Source organism: Grus americana, chromosome Z, assembly GCF_028858705.1.
Source record: "Grus americana isolate bGruAme1 chromosome Z, bGruAme1.mat, whole genome shotgun sequence".
Lineage (NCBI taxonomy): Eukaryota > Metazoa > Chordata > Aves > Gruiformes > Gruidae > Grus > Grus americana.
This window is the reverse complement of record NC_072891.1, coordinates 41,892,203-41,914,849: the sequence shown is the minus strand read 5'-3', so window position 1 is coordinate 41,914,849 and position 22,647 is coordinate 41,892,203. Positions and strand designations below refer to the sequence as shown.

Below are 22,647 nucleotides of genomic sequence, written 5' to 3'. Positions count from 1 at the left end.
TTGTTAACCCCATAAAAGCTTCCCCGATATTTTTTCTGATTCAGTAAAATTATACCTGACTGCAACATGAAATATATAATGATTTCATGAAAATCAAAATAATTCTCCCATTTTCTCCACACTATGAATCCCACTTTAAAGGTTTTTCACACAAGCCATAGAAAGGCCTAATGGCATCTCTTGCCTGAGGAATTTCTATATGGGCTAACAGTGACTGCCAAGTCCAATGGAAAAACCTGTACCACAGGTGGGTATAGTTTTAGCAATTCATAATGCAGTTCTGGTAAGAAGGCCTTGACAGTCAGAAAACATACTATTCAAGCACTAACCCACTTTAGAAGTCATATTTTGTTAACGGAAAGCAAACGCTTGTAATTTTTTAAAAAATTAGACTTGTTAAAAGATACTTAAAAACTCCTTAAACAAAAGTTATTACTAAGATGAGTCAATCTCAGCATATTACTGTGTGTACATACATTTTTTTTCTTTTTTGCATCCAGCAATTTGACATATCTGTGAATCAAACAAAGCACTCATAGAAAGATAAAATAAAAAAAAAGGACTTTTAATCTATCGTTTCACGGAGTTAAAGCCTTTGCCATGTCAGTCCTGTTTCTTTAGTATGCATTTTGGATACTGCCTGTAACCATTTGATAAATCCAATCTTTACTCTGTTTCTAACATGAAACGGCTAATGATAAGCAACAAAAAATGGCCAGTCAGGCAACTGATTTCTGAGAAATGTCAACTTGTATGGTGGCTCAGAAATAAATCTTAAACAGAAGCTTGCTGGATGCAGAAAATAAAAAGACAAAATAAAAAGAAAGGCAAAAAACCCTCCCAGAAAAACAAAAGAACAGGCATAACATCAAGCTGATGGAGTTTGTACTGCACCTTCTTCCTGCTTTTGGCTAATTTCTGGGCCATCTGCTTAGCATGGAACAAAGAGACAGGAGAACAGTTAGAGAAGAACTTACAGAGACTCCAAGTCAAGCAGGAATCTGCATGCTAATGTCAGGGGTCACAAAGTACTAGCTGTTCTAAATTAGTCCCTGCTTAGATTAATTTCCTCCTTTTCTTTTTGGCTTAAAAAAATTTAAAAAAAAAATGTTTAGCACACTTACTTTAAAAATGAAAAGAAACCACACCAAGAGAGTCAGGAAGAACACAATAGGATTTTTTTTTCCATTTAAAACTTTACTTGCAACAAACAAGGGGGGTTTTGCGGGTTTTTTCCTTGTTTGTTTGTTGATTATTTTTTAAAAATAAAAAAACGGAGCTTCCCCTCATTTACAAAAGTGTAAAAAACCATGAGGTTACTTCTTTTGAAGCAACAGCTGTGTAACAGGAGAGAGAAGAATCTTAACCATTATTATTCCAGCTTTTTCAGATCTAAAGAATTTAGATTCAAGTTTTGTAATGCTCTCAAACTTAAACAGTCTTCAAAAAATAGCCTCCCTAAAACTATGCTACTTTTTCCTGGAAAAACAAAATGACAGAAGATAACTTTCACCTCCATTTTCTCCTCCTCCTGTGCAAATATACCCATACCAAAGTCAGGACTGCATATCTGGACAGGTTTTCCTGTAACATCTGCACAAAAATATGTCCATACTACTACATTTTTTCAAGAAGGCAGTGGAGAATGTACTTCAGTTCCACAAACATCTGAAAATAGGTCTTCGGTCACTAAGTAGTTTAATTGATTTACATCCAGAGATATATCAACCCATTACAATAAACTGATTCCTTATGTGCTACTATTGTGCCAACAATGACACAAATAAGCATCACTCTTACAGTCTTGCAATCATTAATTCAAACCAAGGTGTACTGAACTTACAGACTTGCTTACTAAAGAAACACAATACTCACCAGGCTGGCAGATATCCTTTTACTTCCAATAGCAGCAGCCTCTTATCTAATTAAATTAATAGGTGTTCTTGTGGTGGGAAGGAGGATTACTATTACAGGCTTCATAGACATTCATGGCTAACTACTTTTATGAAGAACAAACAGGAGGCCTGAATCACAAGACACATCAAAGGTTTTATACTAATATTTACAACTTAAATCTGTCAGGTTTCATCTACACAAATCTGAAAGCAGCTACTTTAGACAGTGCTGCCTATTTACATAAACATTTATTTATATAAACATTCTCACACCAGCTTTTAGTCACTTTTTTCAAACTGAGAAATATTTTATAGATTGGTGATTGAAAACTATAGCAGAAGCACTTAGAACTGCCTCACATTGCAGGATCCTCATTGCATTAATATAAATTTGCATTGGTACTCAGAAATAATATACTCATCTTGAATAACAGCTGCCTGCCATACACTGGGCAAGGGGGAGACACTCATGAGATAGAGCATTTAAATTGCTTTCCAAAATTAAGCTCCTCTTCAGACAATTTCCTCCCCTCCCCAAACTCTACAGAGTGATGGACCTCACAAAAGAAGAAAAGCACAGGCCAAAAAGAAGAAAAGGTGTGTGTGTGGGGGGGAAATCTTTGAGCTAGAGGTTTAAAATGCAGAATCAAAATTAATCAAAAATACACTATCATTCAATGTATTGAAAATTCTGCTCTTGCAATAGAAGCATCTGGTCTTAGTGGTATTTTAATTTCTTGAAGAATGTCTTTCAAATATTTCATAAAACTAAGGCAATGATATGGAACAACCAATTTTAATAAGTGAATTAACACTGCACAGAAATGTGACAAAAGAAATTATGGTCCATGGAAAAAAATTAGGATAATTCTATGCAAGACACTTTATCAGACAAATTCTCTTTATCATTGTGTTATTTTGCTAATTTAGATCAAAATATTCTCTCTATATTCTTAGAAAAAATAGAAACTACTTAATGTAAGCAAAATTTTTTTTTTTTAAATATAGAGTCCAGGCTTTTCATTTAAGGTAAATGAAATGTAACTATGTATCTAGTAGCAATTTCCAAAATTAAAAATTGTTAAAAACCAGCGTGCTTCCACTTTTGCTACAGGAATGTCTTAAATATACTCAACCCATTTAATCTCTAAAAAAAAAAAAAAAGGTACTGCAACTCAGTGAACACCCAGATGACACTGAGTAAACAAAATGTGCACAATATTAAACTATTTCCACACATGGGTTCAATCTTAAATTACATTCAATAATTAAATCAGTTGTTATCTAAAAATGTTCAAACCTGTCACACAGCTCAAATCTGCTGATGAAAAATAAAAATGAAAGTTGTTAGTTTACATGTGAGATGTAACAGCACAGATCAGCTATGAATTGTAACCATGAACACGTTGATTTTTTTTTACTGTTACAAGTCTTATGGATTCACTCCAAGTAAAATGTGAAAAGATATTTCTTATGCTATCTGAAAAAAATGAGACTACAGTCTGAAAATGGTGACATACCTTTTCTATTATTAAAAGTACCTCCTAGTAGAAATATGAAATAACTACGTTCAACCAATGCCTTCAAAGCAGTGTATTTGTTTTAACTTAGTTGGACTTCACAGAGATGAACTCCCAGGCTATCTTATGCTGTGATGAATCTGGCAGCAGGAACTCTATCTGTCATAATGAATTTCTCACTAAAAAAAGTTTAGCTTTAATGGCAGTCAGGAACAGAACCAGCCAAACCCAACCCTAATAAACCAAAGACCCTAAAGTGCAGGGAGGTGTATTTACATTGCCTGAGCTTCGTCTAGAAGCAGAAAAGCAGTAACTGTCGCAGTAAGCCAACAATTTTCTGAAATACAATTTCGGCAAATTACGTGCACAAGCTAGGATTTTTGCCAGGTCAACAATGGAACTGCTTGGGCCTCCATCCTGAGACAAATTTACTACAACCAGGAATATGCATGCCTGCTGATTTATATGGATGTATAAATTATGGGGTTTATAAGTGAAATGAGCTAAATAGATTTCTTCTGCTTTGAGGCATAGCAGTGCTGACACATAACAGAATCCTCAGTAAGAAATTCATTAAAAGCTTTAAAGTTCTAAGAAATACATTTTGTATCAGAGAATGATTGTACACTCTTATACCTCACAGATCTGCTTTGAATCAATTCTGTTCCGGTTTTCTCTAACACAACCCTTCAATCTTTGTCTATTGTGTACTCCCACACAAGCTTTACCTCCTAGGTGCAAACTTCCTGCCCAGCTCCAGGCTCAAGTTTTACTCCTGAAATTCCAGTTTCCTATGACAGCTGATGCTAATCTTTCCTTTCAACCTCCAGTGATTAACCCCTCCTAGATCCAGCCTCACTGAAGCCTTTATTTCTCTCCCTTCTCTATCTTACCATTAGTTTTCTGTACATTCAAATTGGATAACTTTTCTACCATGCAGCCAAGTGTCAGGAAAGAACATATGGGGACTACTAAACAGACAGGCACAGCCTTACTTGAACCCAGAGCAGGAAAGAAGTGGACTCTGTAAGGAAAAGTCTCCACTGTAGCTTTGGGAAGAACCCACCAAGACCTGCCAGGGTTGAGAAAGCTGAGTGAAAAATCTTTTTTAAAAATGTCACTGAATCCAGAGTCTCCAATAAACACAGATAAATTATTCTTTTTCAAAAGGCTCAGTAGTTGCTTACATTTGTGGAAACTTCTACAGAGATGCGAGAAGATAACTTATCTGTAACAGGAAGACTACATCCCTGCCGCCTCTAAAATGCTAGAGCGTTAGTGATTTTCAGAGACGAGGTTACAAGAATTTATGTATTTGAACACCAGCAAAATTACAATTTCTGCAAGTGTCTCAATGCTTCTAGTTGGAGCTTCCCTGTTTCATACACAGACCGAACGGAACACCTGGCATGGAAAACATTAGAAGGTATAATAACAGCAGGAAGCATCAGACAACCTTAACAGACAGTGCTATTGGCTTTGCTGATAACATGCTGTCTCTCTTCCTCTCTCTTTTATACAATTGCACACAGAGTCTGAGTTGGAATCCAAAATAAACTACACAAAAGAAGAATACACAAATACTAAACTAAGGAAAACTTTCAGATGAGCTTCTGTTGGTTAGCTGAATTAGCAGAAGATGAAGCTGTGTGCCTACCACCGAGCCATGTATGGGTAGCGGGAATATTGCAGCATCCTCTACAACCCTGTAATACTTCATCCATACACCTTAATTTCAGTTGACAATGTCATCATTGTAACTTATAATACAGCAGCATGCCCATTGCTTGTCGCAGCCCATACAGGAATTGGTGGGCATTTCTGTTTTCTAAACATATCAGATTCCAGGATAAATAATTTTTTTCCATACATCTCTGTACCATCACAGGCTTTTCTTTTTAAATCAGCTCATACCTGTTACATGGTGGAGAAACATATCCACAGCAGGGTCAAAAATAACCGCAGACATTACCACAGCACCAGTTCTGTCAAGTGCCAAGCCAGAAGCAGCTGCAGTACTTACTAGTTACACCCTAAACCTGTTTTCCCTCAACACACAGGTAATACATAACTTAGAGCACCACTCACTTCAGATTCTGGCTTAGAGTACATACTATAGGAAATTAAAATGATTTGGTAACTTTTCCTTATCAGTCTTGTTCCAAAAGTAGCATTAAAAATGCTATTTCCTCTGCAGAAAGACGAGGCATTTAACCTTTCTGAAACCACAGATAACACCACATGAAAAAACTACTGCATGTGTAAGAAGTTAATATCCACAACCTTAAGGCACCTGTATGAGAAGCAGTAGGAATTACTCCTCACCTTGATCCTGCTGACAGCTTCCTGAGCTTGCATCATTCTCACATTCTTGGAGGGAGTTTTATCAGAAAGGAGTTGAGTTGAGCCAAGGTAATTGGCAGCAAAAATTATTCCATCAATTAAGTCTTCAGGATCGCAAGGTCCAGGAACTGTAACACAGGAAAGCAATCACTGAAGAAAATCATGCTGAACCATGGCAAAACAGCAGCAGTCTGACAACTTGAGCCTGGACCTGATGGCTGCAAATCCTCCTCTGAAATACTTCAGTTTAGCATAATGATATGGCAACGAGTACCTTCATAGGTACAAAACACCAAGCAAATGCTCTCAATATCTCTCCAGCAAAAGCTGTAATTGTTAATTCAGCCTGTCTCTCACAATAGCTCATTCTTTTGCAAGCAGGGATCACCCTGGAGCAAAATGATTTCTTGAGTTTTCACTGCTATAAAGGGACAGACACAGTTACTCAGCTCGCCCCTCACCCACAAAAACCAGCCTCACAATTTTAACACCAACGGTCACAAACAGAAAGAGAAGGGTGTGATTTAGTAACAGCCATCTGCCTCTGGCTCAGTTGCGTGCAGCTGCAGTTAGCACAGCAGGCAGAGGAACCTCCCCAGGAATGCTTTACAGGTACAACACGTGAAGATTGATTGCATAATTAAGCAAAGTACTTTTATGCCACAGACCTTTAAAAATCATTCTTAGTCTCAGGGAGGATACTGAGGTAAAGTACAGACTTTAAAAATGTTGATAAATACACAGAGAATGGGCTCTCCTGATAGCAAAACAACTCTCTCAGACCAGAGATTCGTAAGGATCTGACTCCCATGAACTTCTGTGGAAAGTTAAAGGGTAGTGAAGTGTTTGTGCCTAACAATGCAAATCCTTTCAAAGCAGCATTTATGATCTGTAAGTGTTTTAGTGTTTGGTAATTATATCTAAAAATTGTATAGGTAAAAACCTTCTATTTTAACACCTTGCTACACGTTAAAATTGTCATGATCTGAAAGGGAGGCTAGTTAACATAAGAAGCTTCTTATTTTCTTACAAGCAAGGAAAAACGATGTTCAAGACAAGTGAAAATGCAAATCATCTTAAAGAACACTAATGGTAAAAGCATCCACATTTTATCACAAAAAATCTAAACTGTTTATAGGTCTGCCTTTTTTTCCTCTAAGAACAAAGCAAAAACCGTACAATATCAGAATGGAGTTTTTACTAGTTCAAGGGGTATCTTGAGATACAAGGTGATAGGGCTTAAAGTTTAAAATTACTCAGAATGCCAATTTTGTTCTAATTATAACAGAAGAGATTAACAACCACTCAGAACGAGCATGGGTAGCTTCGGCTTCCAAAAAAATGCAAGTCATTATTAAGATTAAAATAACAGAAGAAAGAGCTGGAGATGAGTATCACACTGAAACTATACACACAGACAGAAGTAGATGTATAAATCTTATGAGCAAGCTTGTCTCCTTTATGGTTTCTTTAAATATCAAGATTTATGACTAGAAATTTTAAGATGCGCACCTCCAGTGTGCAGAATTTGTTCAGATACTATGATCTGGAAAATTCTCAAAATGAACAAGTCCCTCTCAAGTACATGACCCAAAGAAATGGAATGTTTCCTTAGGAAAATTTATGCATCTGGAAGTACTAGATATTTGCACAGTCTTCCAGTCCTGAAACCATACAGCATTTTAAGTGTTGCTACTTGTTACTCTATACGTCAAGGCCATTTCACCACTTCCACCACTTCACAGGGTACAAACCCCTTTACAGTACAATTTCTAATCAAAACACAAAAATCATAAAAATAGAGTGACAAAGGTATACATAAGACTCCCAGAAGGAAGTATATAGAAACCTAAAAAGGTATGTGCTCTATTTTCATCAGAGGTGAACACACAGACAGCACCACTTTTAGAAGACTCTGTCTATTTATTACCTCTGACAATTGAATTATTATCTGAACTAAAATGTAGCATAGGTGCTAGCAAGTTTTTCTTCCATTGCTAGAGGCTAAAAATGGAAAATTTGTTTTTCTAAGGAGTTTTGCACTGGACCAAGATCTAAGAAAATTTTAGTTTACAATTTTTTTTTTTTTTTTTAAGGAGGGGAGGATTATTTAAGACAGCCCTTGATAGGGCTACCACTAGGAGAAGAATTTCAATTCTAAGAGAGATCCTTCATTGCTGCAAAATTCCAAAGCTCATCTAGTTTCAAAACAATATATGAAATTTCTATTAGTTGACATTCTGGCAACAGACTCCATAATATGCAGCTCATACACTGAAGACTAAACCAATGATCAATTTGTAGTCTAAAGAGAATAATCATGTAACTGTTTAAACATAGCACACTGTAAAGCAATCCAAGGAGTTCCAAGAGAGTCCAAATGATGTATCACATCAACTGTATTTCTGGTATTTCATCAAGCATATGGAACAACTGCTGTCGGGGGGGAAAAAACCCATGAAACTTCAACTTTTCTGCTTCTGTCATGCTCTCATAACAAAATAATTGGGTTTTATGGCATTCAGTCTTCCTGCATACACAGGATGCAGACTCATACAAAAGGTAACAGCAGTTCACGCAGCACGTAACTTGATTTTTCACATTGTTCTGAATAAACTCAGCTCTACTACAAGCACAACCTTAACTCTAAGACAGGAAGCACTAATTAATTAGAGGACAAATAGCTGTAAAGCAGTGCAGATTTCCTCTGGTAGGCCTGCCAATTGAAACAATTAATTAAATTCTGCTAATTAATCCAATTGAGATTGGATTGAGCCTGCCAACTGAAATCAGTGCTGAAGAGAGCACTACACCCTTCTTGCCTAACTTGTTTTCCTTGTCCACACATATTCATAGAATCATAGAAAGGTTTGGGTTGGAAGGGACCTTAAAGATCATCTAGTTCCAAGCCCCCTGCCATGGGCAGGGACACCCTCCACTAGACCACATTGCCCAAAGCCTCATCCAACCTGGTCTTAAACACTTCCAGGGAGGGGGCTGCCACAGCCTCTCTGGGCAACCTCCCCTTATCTTCTCCTACAGTGGGCGGTTCTGCATTCTCCCAATCCCTGCCTTCTGTGACCTGGGCAATGTGGCTCAAGCATTTGCCAGTGAAGACTGAGGCAAAGAAGTCATTGACCACCTCAGCCTTCTCCATATCCTGGGTAACCAGGTCACCCGTTTCATCCCGGAGGGGAACCACATTTTCCCTTGTCCTCCTTTTATCACTAACATACCTATAGAAGCTTTTCTTGTTCTTGACATCCCTGGCCAGAGCTTTTCTTGTTGTCCTTGACATCCCTGGCCAGACTAATTTCTATCAGGGCTTTGGCTTTCCTAACCTGATCCCTGGCTGCTCGGACAGGACATACATCTTCACGCATGTTGTGTAAATACCATTAAAAAATTAGTAGTTTTGTAAATACCATTAAAAAATTAGTAGTTTTAAAGTGATACTGATAAAAAACCAGCAGAACTGAGAAAGAAACTATGAACAAAACACTAAAAATACAAAAGCTCCGTGTTTCTGAACTTCTGGAAGAGTATAGTAGGATTTAGGTCAGGTTCCAGATTTAATACAATTTAATTTAAATCTGTATACCCACCTCTAGCAGCTTTTCTATTCTGCAAATAAAAATAGATTTTATACATTATAAATATCGGAGGTTTTCAGATATGAAAAAACATTTAGAAATTGTAGAACTATCTTACCTTCAACATACGTTGGAAATGAAGCCAAGCTTTTTCTGGACTGTAATTAAGACAAAAAGGATTTCAAACAGAACAGAGCATACACAAACATGCATTAAAAATTTCTCCATGCCAAAAAAATAAGCAAATCAGTCATAGTTATTAGCAAAGGAAGATCACCATTTATTAAGATTTATTATTATATTTAGCGTTTTGAAAATCTAAGCACCTAATGGAGTTAAATTCAATATATTCCGTTTGTGTATCTATCAGGCAACATGCTAGGCCCAGTTTTCAGTTACTTGTTGGTGTTCAATAGTATATTAACTGTCTACCAATACGTGGTCTACTTTTACTAATCAAGAAGTATGAAGGAAAATACATCATGTCTCAAAGACACTGGATCTTCCAACTACAAATAAATACATGCAGCAATATATAAAATTATGCTATACTGTTATTATTCATGACTGAAACCATCAGCCCAGTCAGTTATTCATTAACAAAATTATGTTATTTATTAGGACTGTTGTTAGATGTATCCCTCACATTAATAGAGCCTACAAAAAGTTTTCTAAATTTTAACAGGTTAGGTAGCAACCTGTATTCTGTGGGGTAACTGAATTCACTAACACTTGATCACCAACTACGTTTACAAAGTATGAAGCACAAAACCACATTTGGTAGTTTCAATTTCATAAAAGGTGAACAAATAAAAAAAAATCCTGACTTGCATATGTAAGTCTAAAGTAAGACCTTACTTCCAACTGCAATTTTTGTGAAAGACTCTGTGGCTAACACTTCAAACACCTGAAAGCTACAACCTTCATTGAGTAAGACTCACCATTTTGTTATAATCAGTAACATAAAACACATAGGAAAATTTATCAAAGAAAATTCTACGTGGCAATATATAGATGGTAAAAAGTATATTGAAATATCTGCTGCCATCTTATGTGTTGCAGATAAGAATTTTGGATAGTCCCAGGATTACAAAACATTAATGAATCTACAACTGATTCCATTAGCAGTAACTCCTCCAATGACTGGTTAATATAGTTTTATTAAAAGAAATCTATATATGATTAGAATAATGCACAATATCTTAGACAATTTCCAGTATATTTCCAGACAATATCCATTGAAATATATGCCAAATTATTTTCCTTTATGATGGGTTCTGTGTATTAGTGGAAAACTCAGGTAAACTAGGCAGGTCACAGTTCCCTGACAGGTTGAGTGACTAACCCCATGGAGTGTTTTCCACTGCAACAAATAGAAAATGGATGTAACAAGTAATATTTTCCAACCAGCGATGCTTGTCTTGCTAGAAAATAAAACAACTTGTGAAATAAAAGCAAAAGGTGCATGACACAGAGCCTCTGCAGCCTTTAAGTACTTGCTGTTCTTTATGAAAATGACTGAGCTGTACTGCAAAACCAAGAAAGTTCTCCATCAGAGATTGTACCAGCATAAATAAAGATGTCAATAAACAATGATCTCCCACTGCCAAAGCATTTAAGCTGCTGTGGGGGCACTGACATGCCTTTTCAGATCTGTGGCTCTTTCATCTCTTCAGATGGATGTTTTTACTGGACCACCTACCCATACCGACTTCAATAATTGTTTGTAATTGCTGCTGGTGTAGTGCTAAGAGGGAGATTCAACCACTGGACTCTGGCAGGCCTAGAGGACAACACACACTGGAGACAGCGCATGCGTATCAATGACCTTTCCAAATACTTTTTTTTTTTTTTTAAACAGAGTGAACAAAGTCAGTAATTACAGATTTGGCAACTATTCAGCAATCTGACTAGCTAATGCAACTACTTTTCAGGAGAGAGTGGTGTAAACTGTCATCATATATGTTTTTATTCCAAAAAACTCACACACAAAATTAAGGGGTTTTTGTTCATTACCCATGTTGAAAGATTAAGGGGTTTTTTTTGTTCATTATCCATGTTGAAAGACATTCTACTGAAACCACAGGAAGAATAATGTAAAAGGTAAAGTTACCAACAGGAGGAAACCTATACCTTTTAATTTTACATAACCATGAATAATGAACTGTCAAGGTCATTAATGTTTCATTACTCTTGTTAATCTTGTTGCCACCAAGTCTTATAAAATTTATATTTTAAAAAACGGTTTTACTAAGACCTAAAAGTCATTCCCCAAAATTATGAGGCTGCTTTATCACTGTTGTTCTTGCATTGGAAGTACTAAAGCAGGCATTATTGCTCACTGGAGGGAAACAAACAGCCTGGCACATCTTATTCTGAAATTTGGCTTATCACCTTTGAAATTAAGCATGAACACATTCTAAAACCTGAAATGAGTAGTGTCTTGTTTTCTTCCTTTGGGTACGTTTATCAATATCTGAAAACTGCTAAATGTTAGGATATATATGAAGTGAAAAATCTGTACTGAAGAAAGCTAAAGGCTTTAACAAGTTAACAATACAGTAGATGAAAATATAACGGCATAATCTATTGTTAAAGGCTTTAGCACATTAAGAAACTTAGACTGAGTTTCTTAAGTCTTTTGAAACCTTTCATTATTTTCTAAATGCAAATATAGGCTGGCACAAATACATACATGTTACAAGCTTTTTTATCCTTTGATAATAACAAAAGAAAAAAAAAGAAAGAATGGATTACTAATTAGTGTTTCAATTTTGATCAGTATTTCCAGTTATAGTAGATCAGATTTTTTCATCGCGGAAGATAACTCATGCATTGCTATCAGTAACCATATAGTATTTTGTTAGACTACAGTTTATAGATTTTTTAAGTTTAAAAACCAAAAAGCAAATAAACCAAATATTTGCAGATTTTTGTGTTTGCAGAGCCAGCCATTCTGTACTAATCCAAGTACTTTTTATGCCAAATTATTTTCTTTTCATGCTGTGAAAAGTTCTACTCACACTTCTCATTTTGTGTTGGTGGAACTACTGCAGTGTAAAAAGCTGCCAAGTGAGGAAAAAAATTTAAAAAAAAGAAAGAAAAAAACCCCAGAAGGTAAGTATTCAGCTTTATTTTGAGGAGCCAGGAGTCAGGCACTGAACTCTGTGAATCACTGGCAGGTCAGTTTTGACAATGGCAAAATATTTAAGCAGCATAAATTATGACCTAATTAATTTTATTTAAGGAAGCATTTTCATCTGGCTGAGAAATATTCTTTTCTTTATGGGAAGACATTCTGCATGGAAAAAAGAAAAGGGCTTCTTCCTTTTGCCTCTAATAGACGTGATGTTGGCTGTTTAGTAAACCAATACCTCCCAGGCAGTTAAATAAATTTAGTAGCAGCTGAACACAGTCAGAAATTGCATGATAAATAGTCTTAACTATGTTAGAAATTCAGTCAGACAGTCAGGCAAGCATAAGGGAAAGGATCTACAAATCGTATTTTCAAGTTTCTTGCAATTTTGGAAGAAAAGAAGGGATTGCACAGGTACAAGGGGGCAAGGAAAATAAAGAGGCATAAATAGCATGAACAAGACTGTGGCTTTTAAAACGGATTTCACTCTACCTCTTTATTAGTGGAGGCCTCTGCTGTAGTGCAGACATCTTGGTGATGTTGCCTACTTGACGATTCAGCACCCCGAGGTGAAGAGGAATCTGGAGATGGAGACTAGACATGGCAAGAAAATAGAATAACAATCTGAGTGACCAGTGTAGAAATTGTTCTTTCATGTTTTCCTCTAATTTGGCAGTGGAAATAAGAGATGAGAGGGGAGAAAAAAAAAAAAAACCCCAACCCAAAACTCCAAACAAGACAAACACTTTTAAAATGTTGTAACCCTTGCATTTTATCATAATGACATATCAGTATCTCAGTGGACTCATTCTGAACAGCTGAATCTTTTTTACAACACCTGTGTTTATTCGTCAGTAACGTATGAAATGAAGCAGTTGGAAAATAAAAAACTGTACTCAGTGGCAAGCAATACTCAGCCAAAAAGTACATCATAAAACTGTATTTTTGCAAGGTGAATGGAGGATCATCTGATATTGGTATTAGGCCACCTACTTACACTTCCTGTCAGCATTCAACTAGCAGTTACAAGACTTCTAGTTGCACAAGTACATGCCTATTGCATGCAGGCTAATGACTGTGAGCTTACTGAAGGCTGCAGGCAATGCATGCAGACCAATGTCCTAAGCTCTGCCATTCTAGGAAAGAAAAGATAAAGTCACTAAGAAGTAAGTTGTGATGGGAGACAGATGAATTGACCATGACTGGAACACAGGGATGCAGCTGAAGCTTACTTAGTTGTCAAATTGGGGAGACTGAGGAAAAGACTGCAATTTCCCCATAAGTACACATGCTCTCAGGTATAATTAACCAGAAGTGCTAAAATAATCTAATTTGAGCAGAGGTAGGCTTCAGCGGTTGTCCATAAAAGTTATTCCATCATCTAGGAAAACAACTTTTATAAGTTGTGCAGAGTAATACTAACGTATTCAAGGACTTATGAATATATTCAAGGACTACTCCATACCAGCGTAATCAATGACTATGATTCCTCATCCTAGATACAGCACAAATTCAGAAAATATTTCACAGTTTATGCTATTGTCTTAGTATTCTATATGCTCTCTAGATCAGATTTCCTCATTTTTCTCCCTTCATTGTAAACAATGCAGTGGAAACACTGTCTTTCCAATCATGTCCTAGTCATTCACGATCATCAAAAATGTCATAGCAGAAAAACAAAGGGAACAGCACAGCAAAGGAGGATCACAGAATATATACACCTATGTGATCCATCAGCAAGTATCTTGGTAAAAGGAAAGAATGCTTTGGGAAAAGATATTGTAACCACAGGCAATTCCTAATGAATGCTGGTGACACTAAAAAGTTGTAGTGAGGTATCTAAAGTCCAGAGCAGGGAGGACTGGTATGGGGGTAGGACACAAGAACACAGAGTGTGGAATTAATGAAGGAATGAAAAATGAAAGAGAGTACAAAGTGTCAACCCAGCAGGCGTTTTTAAAGGCAGATCTTAACGAGATACCTGCAAAACATGTGAATGTGCATGCCAAACTGTGAATCCTCCAGGGAAGGTTTACCATTTAGCTATGCAAACTGGGTGTTTAGCCCAGCAGCCCTGGCATTCTAGACTGTCCTTTGAAATCAGGAGTTTGGCCCTAGCTTTGCCAGCTCAACAGTCCATTGCTGATGGCAACACTATCAAATACTACTCTTCTGGTTTCAGAAACAATTACATGACATGGCTTTTCTCTAAGCCAATGAGTCACACCAGAAAAGGGCTACACTTCCAGTGCTCTGAACTGGCAGCACCTCGAATCTAGGAATGCCCTCCTGCTATGCCTCTACTCCAGCTGAAACATTGAGTTCTATGAAATAGTGGGGGGGGGGGGGGGGGAAATCTAAGCTTTGCAAGCTTAGCTTCACAGATATGGAACAAACAAGAAAATGAAATTCCCTTCTCCTCTTTCTCTTTACCCTCATTCCTTTACAAGGTCTATCTTGACTAATGATAAAATATTAGAATTATAGTGAACTAATAAAGGCTTCCAAAGAGTTAAGAAGCAATTCCTTTTACAGATATCTCCTGGGTAAAAAAGCAGTCCTTGCATCTCCCTATATTTTGAATTACAACTGCAGGGCAAAAAGGAGATGCAGCTGTGAAACGGTCCCTGGCATGTGCTTGCACCATCAGACTGAAGGATTGCTCACTGCCCTGCGTTCATTCATGCAGGGGCTGTGGGAGAGATACAGGCTCCCCTGACTTGCTGTGTAACTACCAGAGTAACAGTGCCATGGTGACTCAACTGCACAAATGGCAACTCACATTTACTTAAGGAAGCATCTCATATTGCTCACATTCCCAATAGTTACATAGGATTTCTGTATTAGGATTAAATATAAAAGGTGCACAATACTATCAACCTTAAAAATGGCATCAGGATACTGTAGAACTGAGCTTTAAATAGTAAACAAAGCAGCAAAATAAAGTATATCATATTTTAGCATAAAGTCTTTTCTTTAAAAAAGTTTGTTAAAATGCTAGAAACTCCTCATATTCACACACTAAAGAAGTAACAATAAATGATTTCATTTAAACGATTTGGTTGCTGACATTAAGAAATTTTGCACTATTTAAAATGTACTAACAGTTACTCCAGTAGCACTACAAATACCTTTTCTCAGCTATTTTCATCTATGAAGTATGAGAATTAAGCAACCATCAAAATGATCACACAGCTTTGCATGTGCTCTGTTTGGATATCTGCTCAATTTTTTTCTGGGGAAAAAACCCCAAAACCCAAACTACCAAACTCAAATATCAAACATCCTATAAAGTTTGCTTACAGGACATGACATGAGAGCAGTCGTCAAAAACATTTGTACAAAAAAGTTCAGTCTTTGAAGAATAAACACTCCACTCTTCTGCATCAAAATACATTTTCAGAAGTACTATATACAATACACAAGGAGAGAATGAACTCACAGCAATAACAAGAAATATTTTGTTACATCATAGTGGATAGACAACTTGCATAGCTGCTCAAAACACTACAACTGGTCTAAAATAAATGCTTAGTGACTGCTTCATTGTCTGTTAACAAAACAAGTTTTAGAAGCTGAACAAAAATGCTGTCAGAACAAACACAGTACGTTCATGTCAAGCATGCTATTTTACGTAGAGAGGTCCATCAATGGAATTACAAAATGTTTTCTTAAATGCAGCAACAAAAAAGTACTAGTTACCCCATTTCTCCTCTCGAAAATCTACTTACATTTTTCTTACGATACTCAATCTGGTACATCCAAAAATTCTCCATCTCAGTTTTAGCGTTGCTTGACTCTAACTAACATGTGACCCACTCCACTCAAGAAACCTTCCTTGCTATTGTGCAGAGGGATTTAGTAACAGAATTTGTAACAGGAGAGGGTTGTGTTGCATTGCGTTGCATCTAACCTATACAGGTCAACCTAGCTGGCTACAGAATAGCTCATGAAGACAAACAACTGACACTGAAACACCTTCAGATATAACCACCTGCTCTTGCTTTATAAAGGCAGTGTGTTTTACCTGTTTTTAGCAGCAGCTTATCTGAAAAGAGTATAACCTAGTGGGTCACATCACCACACACAAGGCTGGGACAGAGGGGATGAAATCAATAAATACTTCAGCTACGCAAGATTCACTCTCACAAGAGGTCATTACTTATATGACACTAATGTACATCTACATGTTTCTTGGCAGAAAAATGGCAAATACAGTCTACTGGTACATTAGTTCAGAGGAGACAACTGGATAAAGCAAGGCTTTTAAATTTATTTGATTTCCATAATAAAAAGTCTTCTGAGAAGTACTCACACACATTAGGCAAAGGTCAAAGCACTATGAAATACTTAGGCCCAACATGCAAGTATAGTCAGATGCATAATTTCACCAGTACTGCCCCATACAGTACAAACTGTGGCAGTAAATCTCTTAGCACAACTATGTTGTGGCAGAATATCTACTGTGATTTGAACAGGTCAAATTCTACTCACTAAAATGTAGACTGAGACCATCAACATATGTTCATGGCCTTTAGATGGCATAAAGTACCCATAAAGAATGAAGCTGAAAGCTAAATTTCCTTACAATATAACTAATCATCATTATCAGTTGTCTTTGTTTAAATTTGCTTTAAATATAGTGTTAAAAATGGAGGGTTTGAAAAAATAAAACCAACTCAGAACTACTGTACACAGACACGCCTACTGTGGCATAATCTATGCAATTTAATTTATAACTGTGACACAAAGATGAAACCTAAGTTTGTACTGCAGTTGTGGCGTAATTGTAATTGTGGTGTAACTGCCTCTGCACATACCCAGTGCACTTACCCATCAGTTTGCTGGGTGGTCCAGGAACCACCCCTTGCCACTTTCTGCACAGATGATACAAGGTGTTGACTTGAGACAAGGCAACTGCATAAACTGCCCACTTCAGAACAAAGCATTTGACTAATAGCTATGGGATCTCTCCAAACAAGAATTTCAGGCAGCCTCCGAGATTCCCCCAGAAGGCTCCTCCTACACATATGATGAGTGACAAGCACCACTCATGGCTTTAGGGTGCTACCTACCACCCTGGGTAGAGACTCTAGCTGACCCGACAGCTCCCACACACAGTTTCTGCTGCAAAAAATGACCAAACAGTACATGGATAAGGTACTTGCTGGTAGTCAACAGAAACTATTCCTGCAGATGCAGATAAGGTCATGTATGACAGTCTTATGTACACAGTTAACATAGAAAGTGGTTTGTATGCAGCTTCAGGTAAACTATAGCAATGGATCACATGTGCCAGAGTGGCCACGTAGGATCACAGACCAGCTGTGTGTAAGACCTGAGAACAAATAGAGTTTGGGGAGTCTTAGTTTGGGGAATCTCCCCCGATCCAACTAACGATGCCCTGCAAGGACGGAGCCTCCTGCCACTTGCCACTATCTGAAAAATGACTGACAATCCCACTTGAGAGATCTGACGGCTCACACATGTTACACTATGCAAAAGCTCTGAATAAACTAGCTTTTTTAAAACAAACACACTGTCCATGAGTGTCTGCACAGCACCCCTGAGTTGTAACTCTTCAGTAAAATTCACTGAAGTTACAAAAACAGAGATTTTGACCTAAACGATAACTGTGTACCTCTGTCAAAGTCTTTGAAGAAAAACCCCCACCTGTTAACTATTATATTACTAAGTCTCCAATACAAAGTAAAAATATACTAAGAATACACAGAGGTTTAGATCTGACACAGAAACGTCTGAGTGAGCAAACAATACATGTGACTCAGTCTGTTAGGGCAAGATGACCCTTTAATTTGCCCATTTCAAAGAGTCTCTTGGCCACGTCAGTCAGTAGCACTAACTATGCAGTATCACAGTCACACCTTCTGAGCTGTAACTTCTCTTTGAATAAAATCTTAGGCTGTACGGACTCTGACTGCCTGTCAGATCACACACACAGGCGCTATGCAGGTAGGGTCTGTCCAGCGGCACGACGCTGCATGGAAGGCTGCCAGTGCAGCAGGGCTCCTGGAAGCTGCTTCAGTCCCGGCTGTTTATCTCTCTCAGGTATGGACTTCCTTAGCTGTACTTTCACTGGAACTTGTAGTTCGAATGCAGCTTCATGTGTCAGTCTGAGAAAATTAGTGTGGATCCCTCCTGTGTTTTCAAAAGACTTTAGCTGTAACAAGTGCTGTTCTAGTTTTCAATAGCACAGAAAAGTCACTTGAAATCACTTTGATCTTTCAATAATTAAAAAACATAATAAACAATGACACAAAAAAAATAAATTCAAGGGGTTATGTATCCAGTGCTCACTGTAATTGAAAAGCCCATAACTCATCCGGAGAGTGTTTCTCTTCAAGCAGATTAATCGATACATTTAAGCTATCTTCTGTGTGACTGATGAATCAGCATAAAGCTGTCAGCCCTTGATATTAAAATGCTTTTTGGTTGGGGGGGGGTTTAAATTATTTTTGGTGTGGGGCTTTTGGGGTGGGTTTTTTCTGCATAATTTTAAGACTGTGTTCTCACACAGATGACAGACAGATGACCTGTATTCTGTGTGCTCAACCAACAGTTTTAAAAGGTCTGCTCAGAAAAGGAAAACAATATCCTAACAATATAAACTCATCTTTATTTCACTTCTTTTCTTTCTCTTTCCCCCCCTTAGTTCATCTATTACTGAAACCTGCTTAATTATTTAAAATAGACTTCTCTATTGCCTTGTTAATAATACATTACTCCTGCTGTGGAAAAAGTGAAGCAAATTCATCTCCGTGAAAACACTTCACTTCTGGAGTAATCAGAATTGAGAAAATCCTGCAACTGAGAACTCAAAGGTTGAAATAAAATATATATAACCAAAAACAATAGAGAAAACAATGCAGCTCAGTTCTGTTCTACCTGAAAGGCTTGTCTTCAGCTCTGAATTTTGACTTCACAAATCCAAACCATCCATGTACATGGCTTTATATTAGTGTTTATTTTAACGTTGTACCACCTCAAGCATCTGCAGAGGAACAGAGACTGTAAACACTGATGAGAGGGCTTTGCAAAACTGAAGTCTTGGCACACAGCAACAAATCGTGCCCTCCAGGTCAACAAAACTTGGCTTTCAGATTTATATCCCCATGGGTAACTAAATGGACCTCAGAAAAAGCTCATGGCATTTAGTCCTGAAATGGAGAATTTCTCCCTACAACCCACTGTTTCCTCCTGCTTATGGCAGAAGTGAAGCAGGCAGCCTGCTTCTCTTCTCTGGACATAAGCGGACAGAGCTGTTCTTTAAATTCCAAAAAAGAAAAAAAAAAAATCTATCTGAGCTTTTGTGCCTTTCAGTGCTTCCTCTGTACTTCCACAACTAAGCAAGCAACTATTCTCAAAGCTCTATGACATTTTAAAGCCCTTTTTTTAGACCTTCTGTACAGTTTATACCCCAGAATATTTAATTGTATTCTGAGATACGTATTACAGAAAGCTATTCCCTTTTCCACTTGAACATGTGTTCATCGTTAAGTCAAGGTGTATGCACTGCAGATGTCTTCTATTTAGACCTTTAAACACCACTGTTTCCGTGCCTGACTAGGCATATTCACAGGAGGCTTCTGGTGGAGAATCTGACAGAGAAGAATGATGGGCAAGAGCTACCTAAATGGGATATGGGCCTTCCCTTCCAGTGAGATAAATGTGTGCATCTGGAAGAACACCTTTTACTAAAGGGTTCTACCACTCTCAGACATGTGCATATCATAAGCTCCAGTCTGGTCTCCAGCTATGAACATTATTCAGTACGATGTGAACAGATACTCTCCATTTCACATTCAGGAAACACAACTTAACTACAGTTCCACAGTCTTTTCCATCACGGGTCAGTTTCCTGATGTCACATTTCTTGCAGATGTGCAGCTCTAACTGCTATTGTATTTGAAAGAGATATCCTCATGAGGCCACAACCAAGTGATGGCTTGCTTTGGTTTAAAAAGTTTTTAGGTAAACAGATTTTGGAAATGTATGTCAATTGTTCATCTCTCGTGTGTGTGGCAAACTTAAAAAAAAAAATCTTACTGCATTTATTCAAAGGACACTGAGAGAATTTTTCAGCTTTTATAAGATATACAAGTACAACACCTTCCTCACAAACTAGATACGCAGACCATCCCTTATTCAGGTGAAAGCATGCATCACTAAACCAGCTGCACAGGGCACTCGACAGAAAATGCTTAATATTTAACAATGGAGGGTAAGTACTTCAGTACACTATTTATTTATTCACAAAAGTCTGCTATTTGCCTCCTACATCATAGGGCTACTGGAGTTTATTACAGGAGAATTGTCCATGAGCCCATTTTCTTTTTTCATATACCTACCAAACATTTCTTTTGAGGAGAAACACATAGGAATGACTGAAAATCCTGGTAAATTAAACTGTGAATAAACCTGGAAACAGGGCATCTTAAAACTACATGGATGCAGTGATCTGTAACTTTCTTACCATCACAGTGGTTGCATGTCTTTCCTAACAGTCCGAAACTATGCCCAGCTGCAGGCTAGCTGAATATTTCTGGATTGCTGGCTTCTCAAAATAGTCTCTGGGCACTTCCAACTGGTATCCCACCAAACATTCTGCTGTGAATGTATCATCCAAATGCTCAGCACTAAGGAGTAACAGTCGCTTTCTTGTGAAAACAGGCAAAAGAGGTTGTCGTATTTAATGAGTTTCAACTGCAAATCATTCTTCTGACTCTCTGGCTTCATTGCTCTCTTGTGGAGAGCTACTAGTTAAGTAAAAAGTTACTGCTCTTTGGATCTAAAGAGTTTTTACCAGTTTCAATATCATATGATTAACAACACAAAATGATTACAAATATTCTCAAGTAAGTTCTATCTCTAACAGCAAAATGGTTTTGTTAAAAAACGTGGGGACAATTTTCAAAGTAGACCTGCAAAATAACTGAACATAATAAAAGCACCCACTTTGCATCACTTATCTGCAGCTCCTTGATACTTTTAGGGGAAGAAAAGAGTGTCTGCCTGAAAGTAAAACACTCTATTTAATTCCTTCTTATTTCAAGGCCAATGATACAAATCAGACAATAACATTTCTGGCACATACTGGTTACACTGAAAAGCTCCTGTCTGAGATTCTGTTTCTTTCTCAAGGGAGACAGAAAAAAAAATCTATGTTTAGATGAACGGTCTTCAACTATATTTTTATGTCAATTGATCACTCATGGTCACTTAGTCAACACAACCTAATTTTGTCCAATTTACTACTAAGGAATTCTAGGAATGCTTTGTTAGAGAAAGATTGTTCAGACTGTTCATGAGCTGGCATCTGAACTAAAGCATCCAGTAAAGCAAAAACATACCTCATCCTCAGTGAAAAACAAAATTCCTACCCAGTTCCAAGTCCCTTCTTCTACAACATGTATTCCCCTCAATCTGCTAAAGATCTTCTAAACTATTTGCTTAATTTACTCCCTCTTTCCAAGAACACAGATTGTCTGCACATCTACAATCATCATTTATCTTTGCACTGAGCTATACTAACTGTCATTATACATCACTGTTCTGATTACGGCCACCACTGAAAATCTCAGTCAGGTTCTTATCTGACAGGCTATGCAAAATATCAAATGAGAAATTAACTTTTTTTGCAAAACAGAAACCCCTCTGTACTTCAATACCTAATGTAAATACAGACCAGTGGAAACATCTGGTTTGTTTATTATATGAACATACTAGGCTGAGTCCCACCAGCATACCTTAGAGAGTTAAATTCTGCAAGGTGCAGCAAGATTTTGGAGAGCTGGTGCACCTTCAGGAAGGACTCAGTGCTCTCAGGATTCCCAACCTAATGTCACTGAGACCATTCTGGTGCTGGGGTGTTACAATCAGACAATCACGAAGCAACAGGAAGTCCTTTGATCCTCCCAAAGACAGCACTTACAAATACAGACAATATGGTGAATAAAAATGTACATCAAAGACTAATGTGATCTGCTTGAAAAAGGGGAGAGAAATAAATACAGCTTTTGGAAAGTTTTAAAGAAGTTAAAAATAATTGTTCTCCCATATAGAATAATCTGGGAAGATTGCTTTAGCTGTCCGCGGGACTGCTAATCAAGTCTGTAACAGATATAACTTTTAAAATATTT

The 22,647-nt window shown here is 37.3% G+C and overlaps 1 protein-coding gene across 2 annotated transcripts in view; it reads right to left on the bottom strand.

Annotated features, from left to right (window-relative positions):
- APBA1 (amyloid beta precursor protein binding family A member 1) overlaps positions 1–22,647 on the bottom strand; it is a 108,495-nt gene that overhangs the window by 21,636 nt on the left and 64,212 nt on the right. The window contains exons 3-6 of one of the 2 annotated variants that reach the window (XM_054808758.1): positions 12,980–13,081; positions 9,470–9,509; positions 5,741–5,886; positions 895–927 (exon numbers count right to left, since the gene is read on the bottom strand). In XM_054808758.1, coding sequence (XP_054664733.1) covers positions 895–927; positions 5,741–5,886; positions 9,470–9,509; positions 12,980–13,081 — 321 coding nt within the window. The remainder of the gene's footprint in view (positions 1–894; positions 928–5,740; positions 5,887–9,469; positions 9,510–12,979; positions 13,082–22,647) is intronic. The other variant, XM_054808759.1, reaches the window with a different exon arrangement.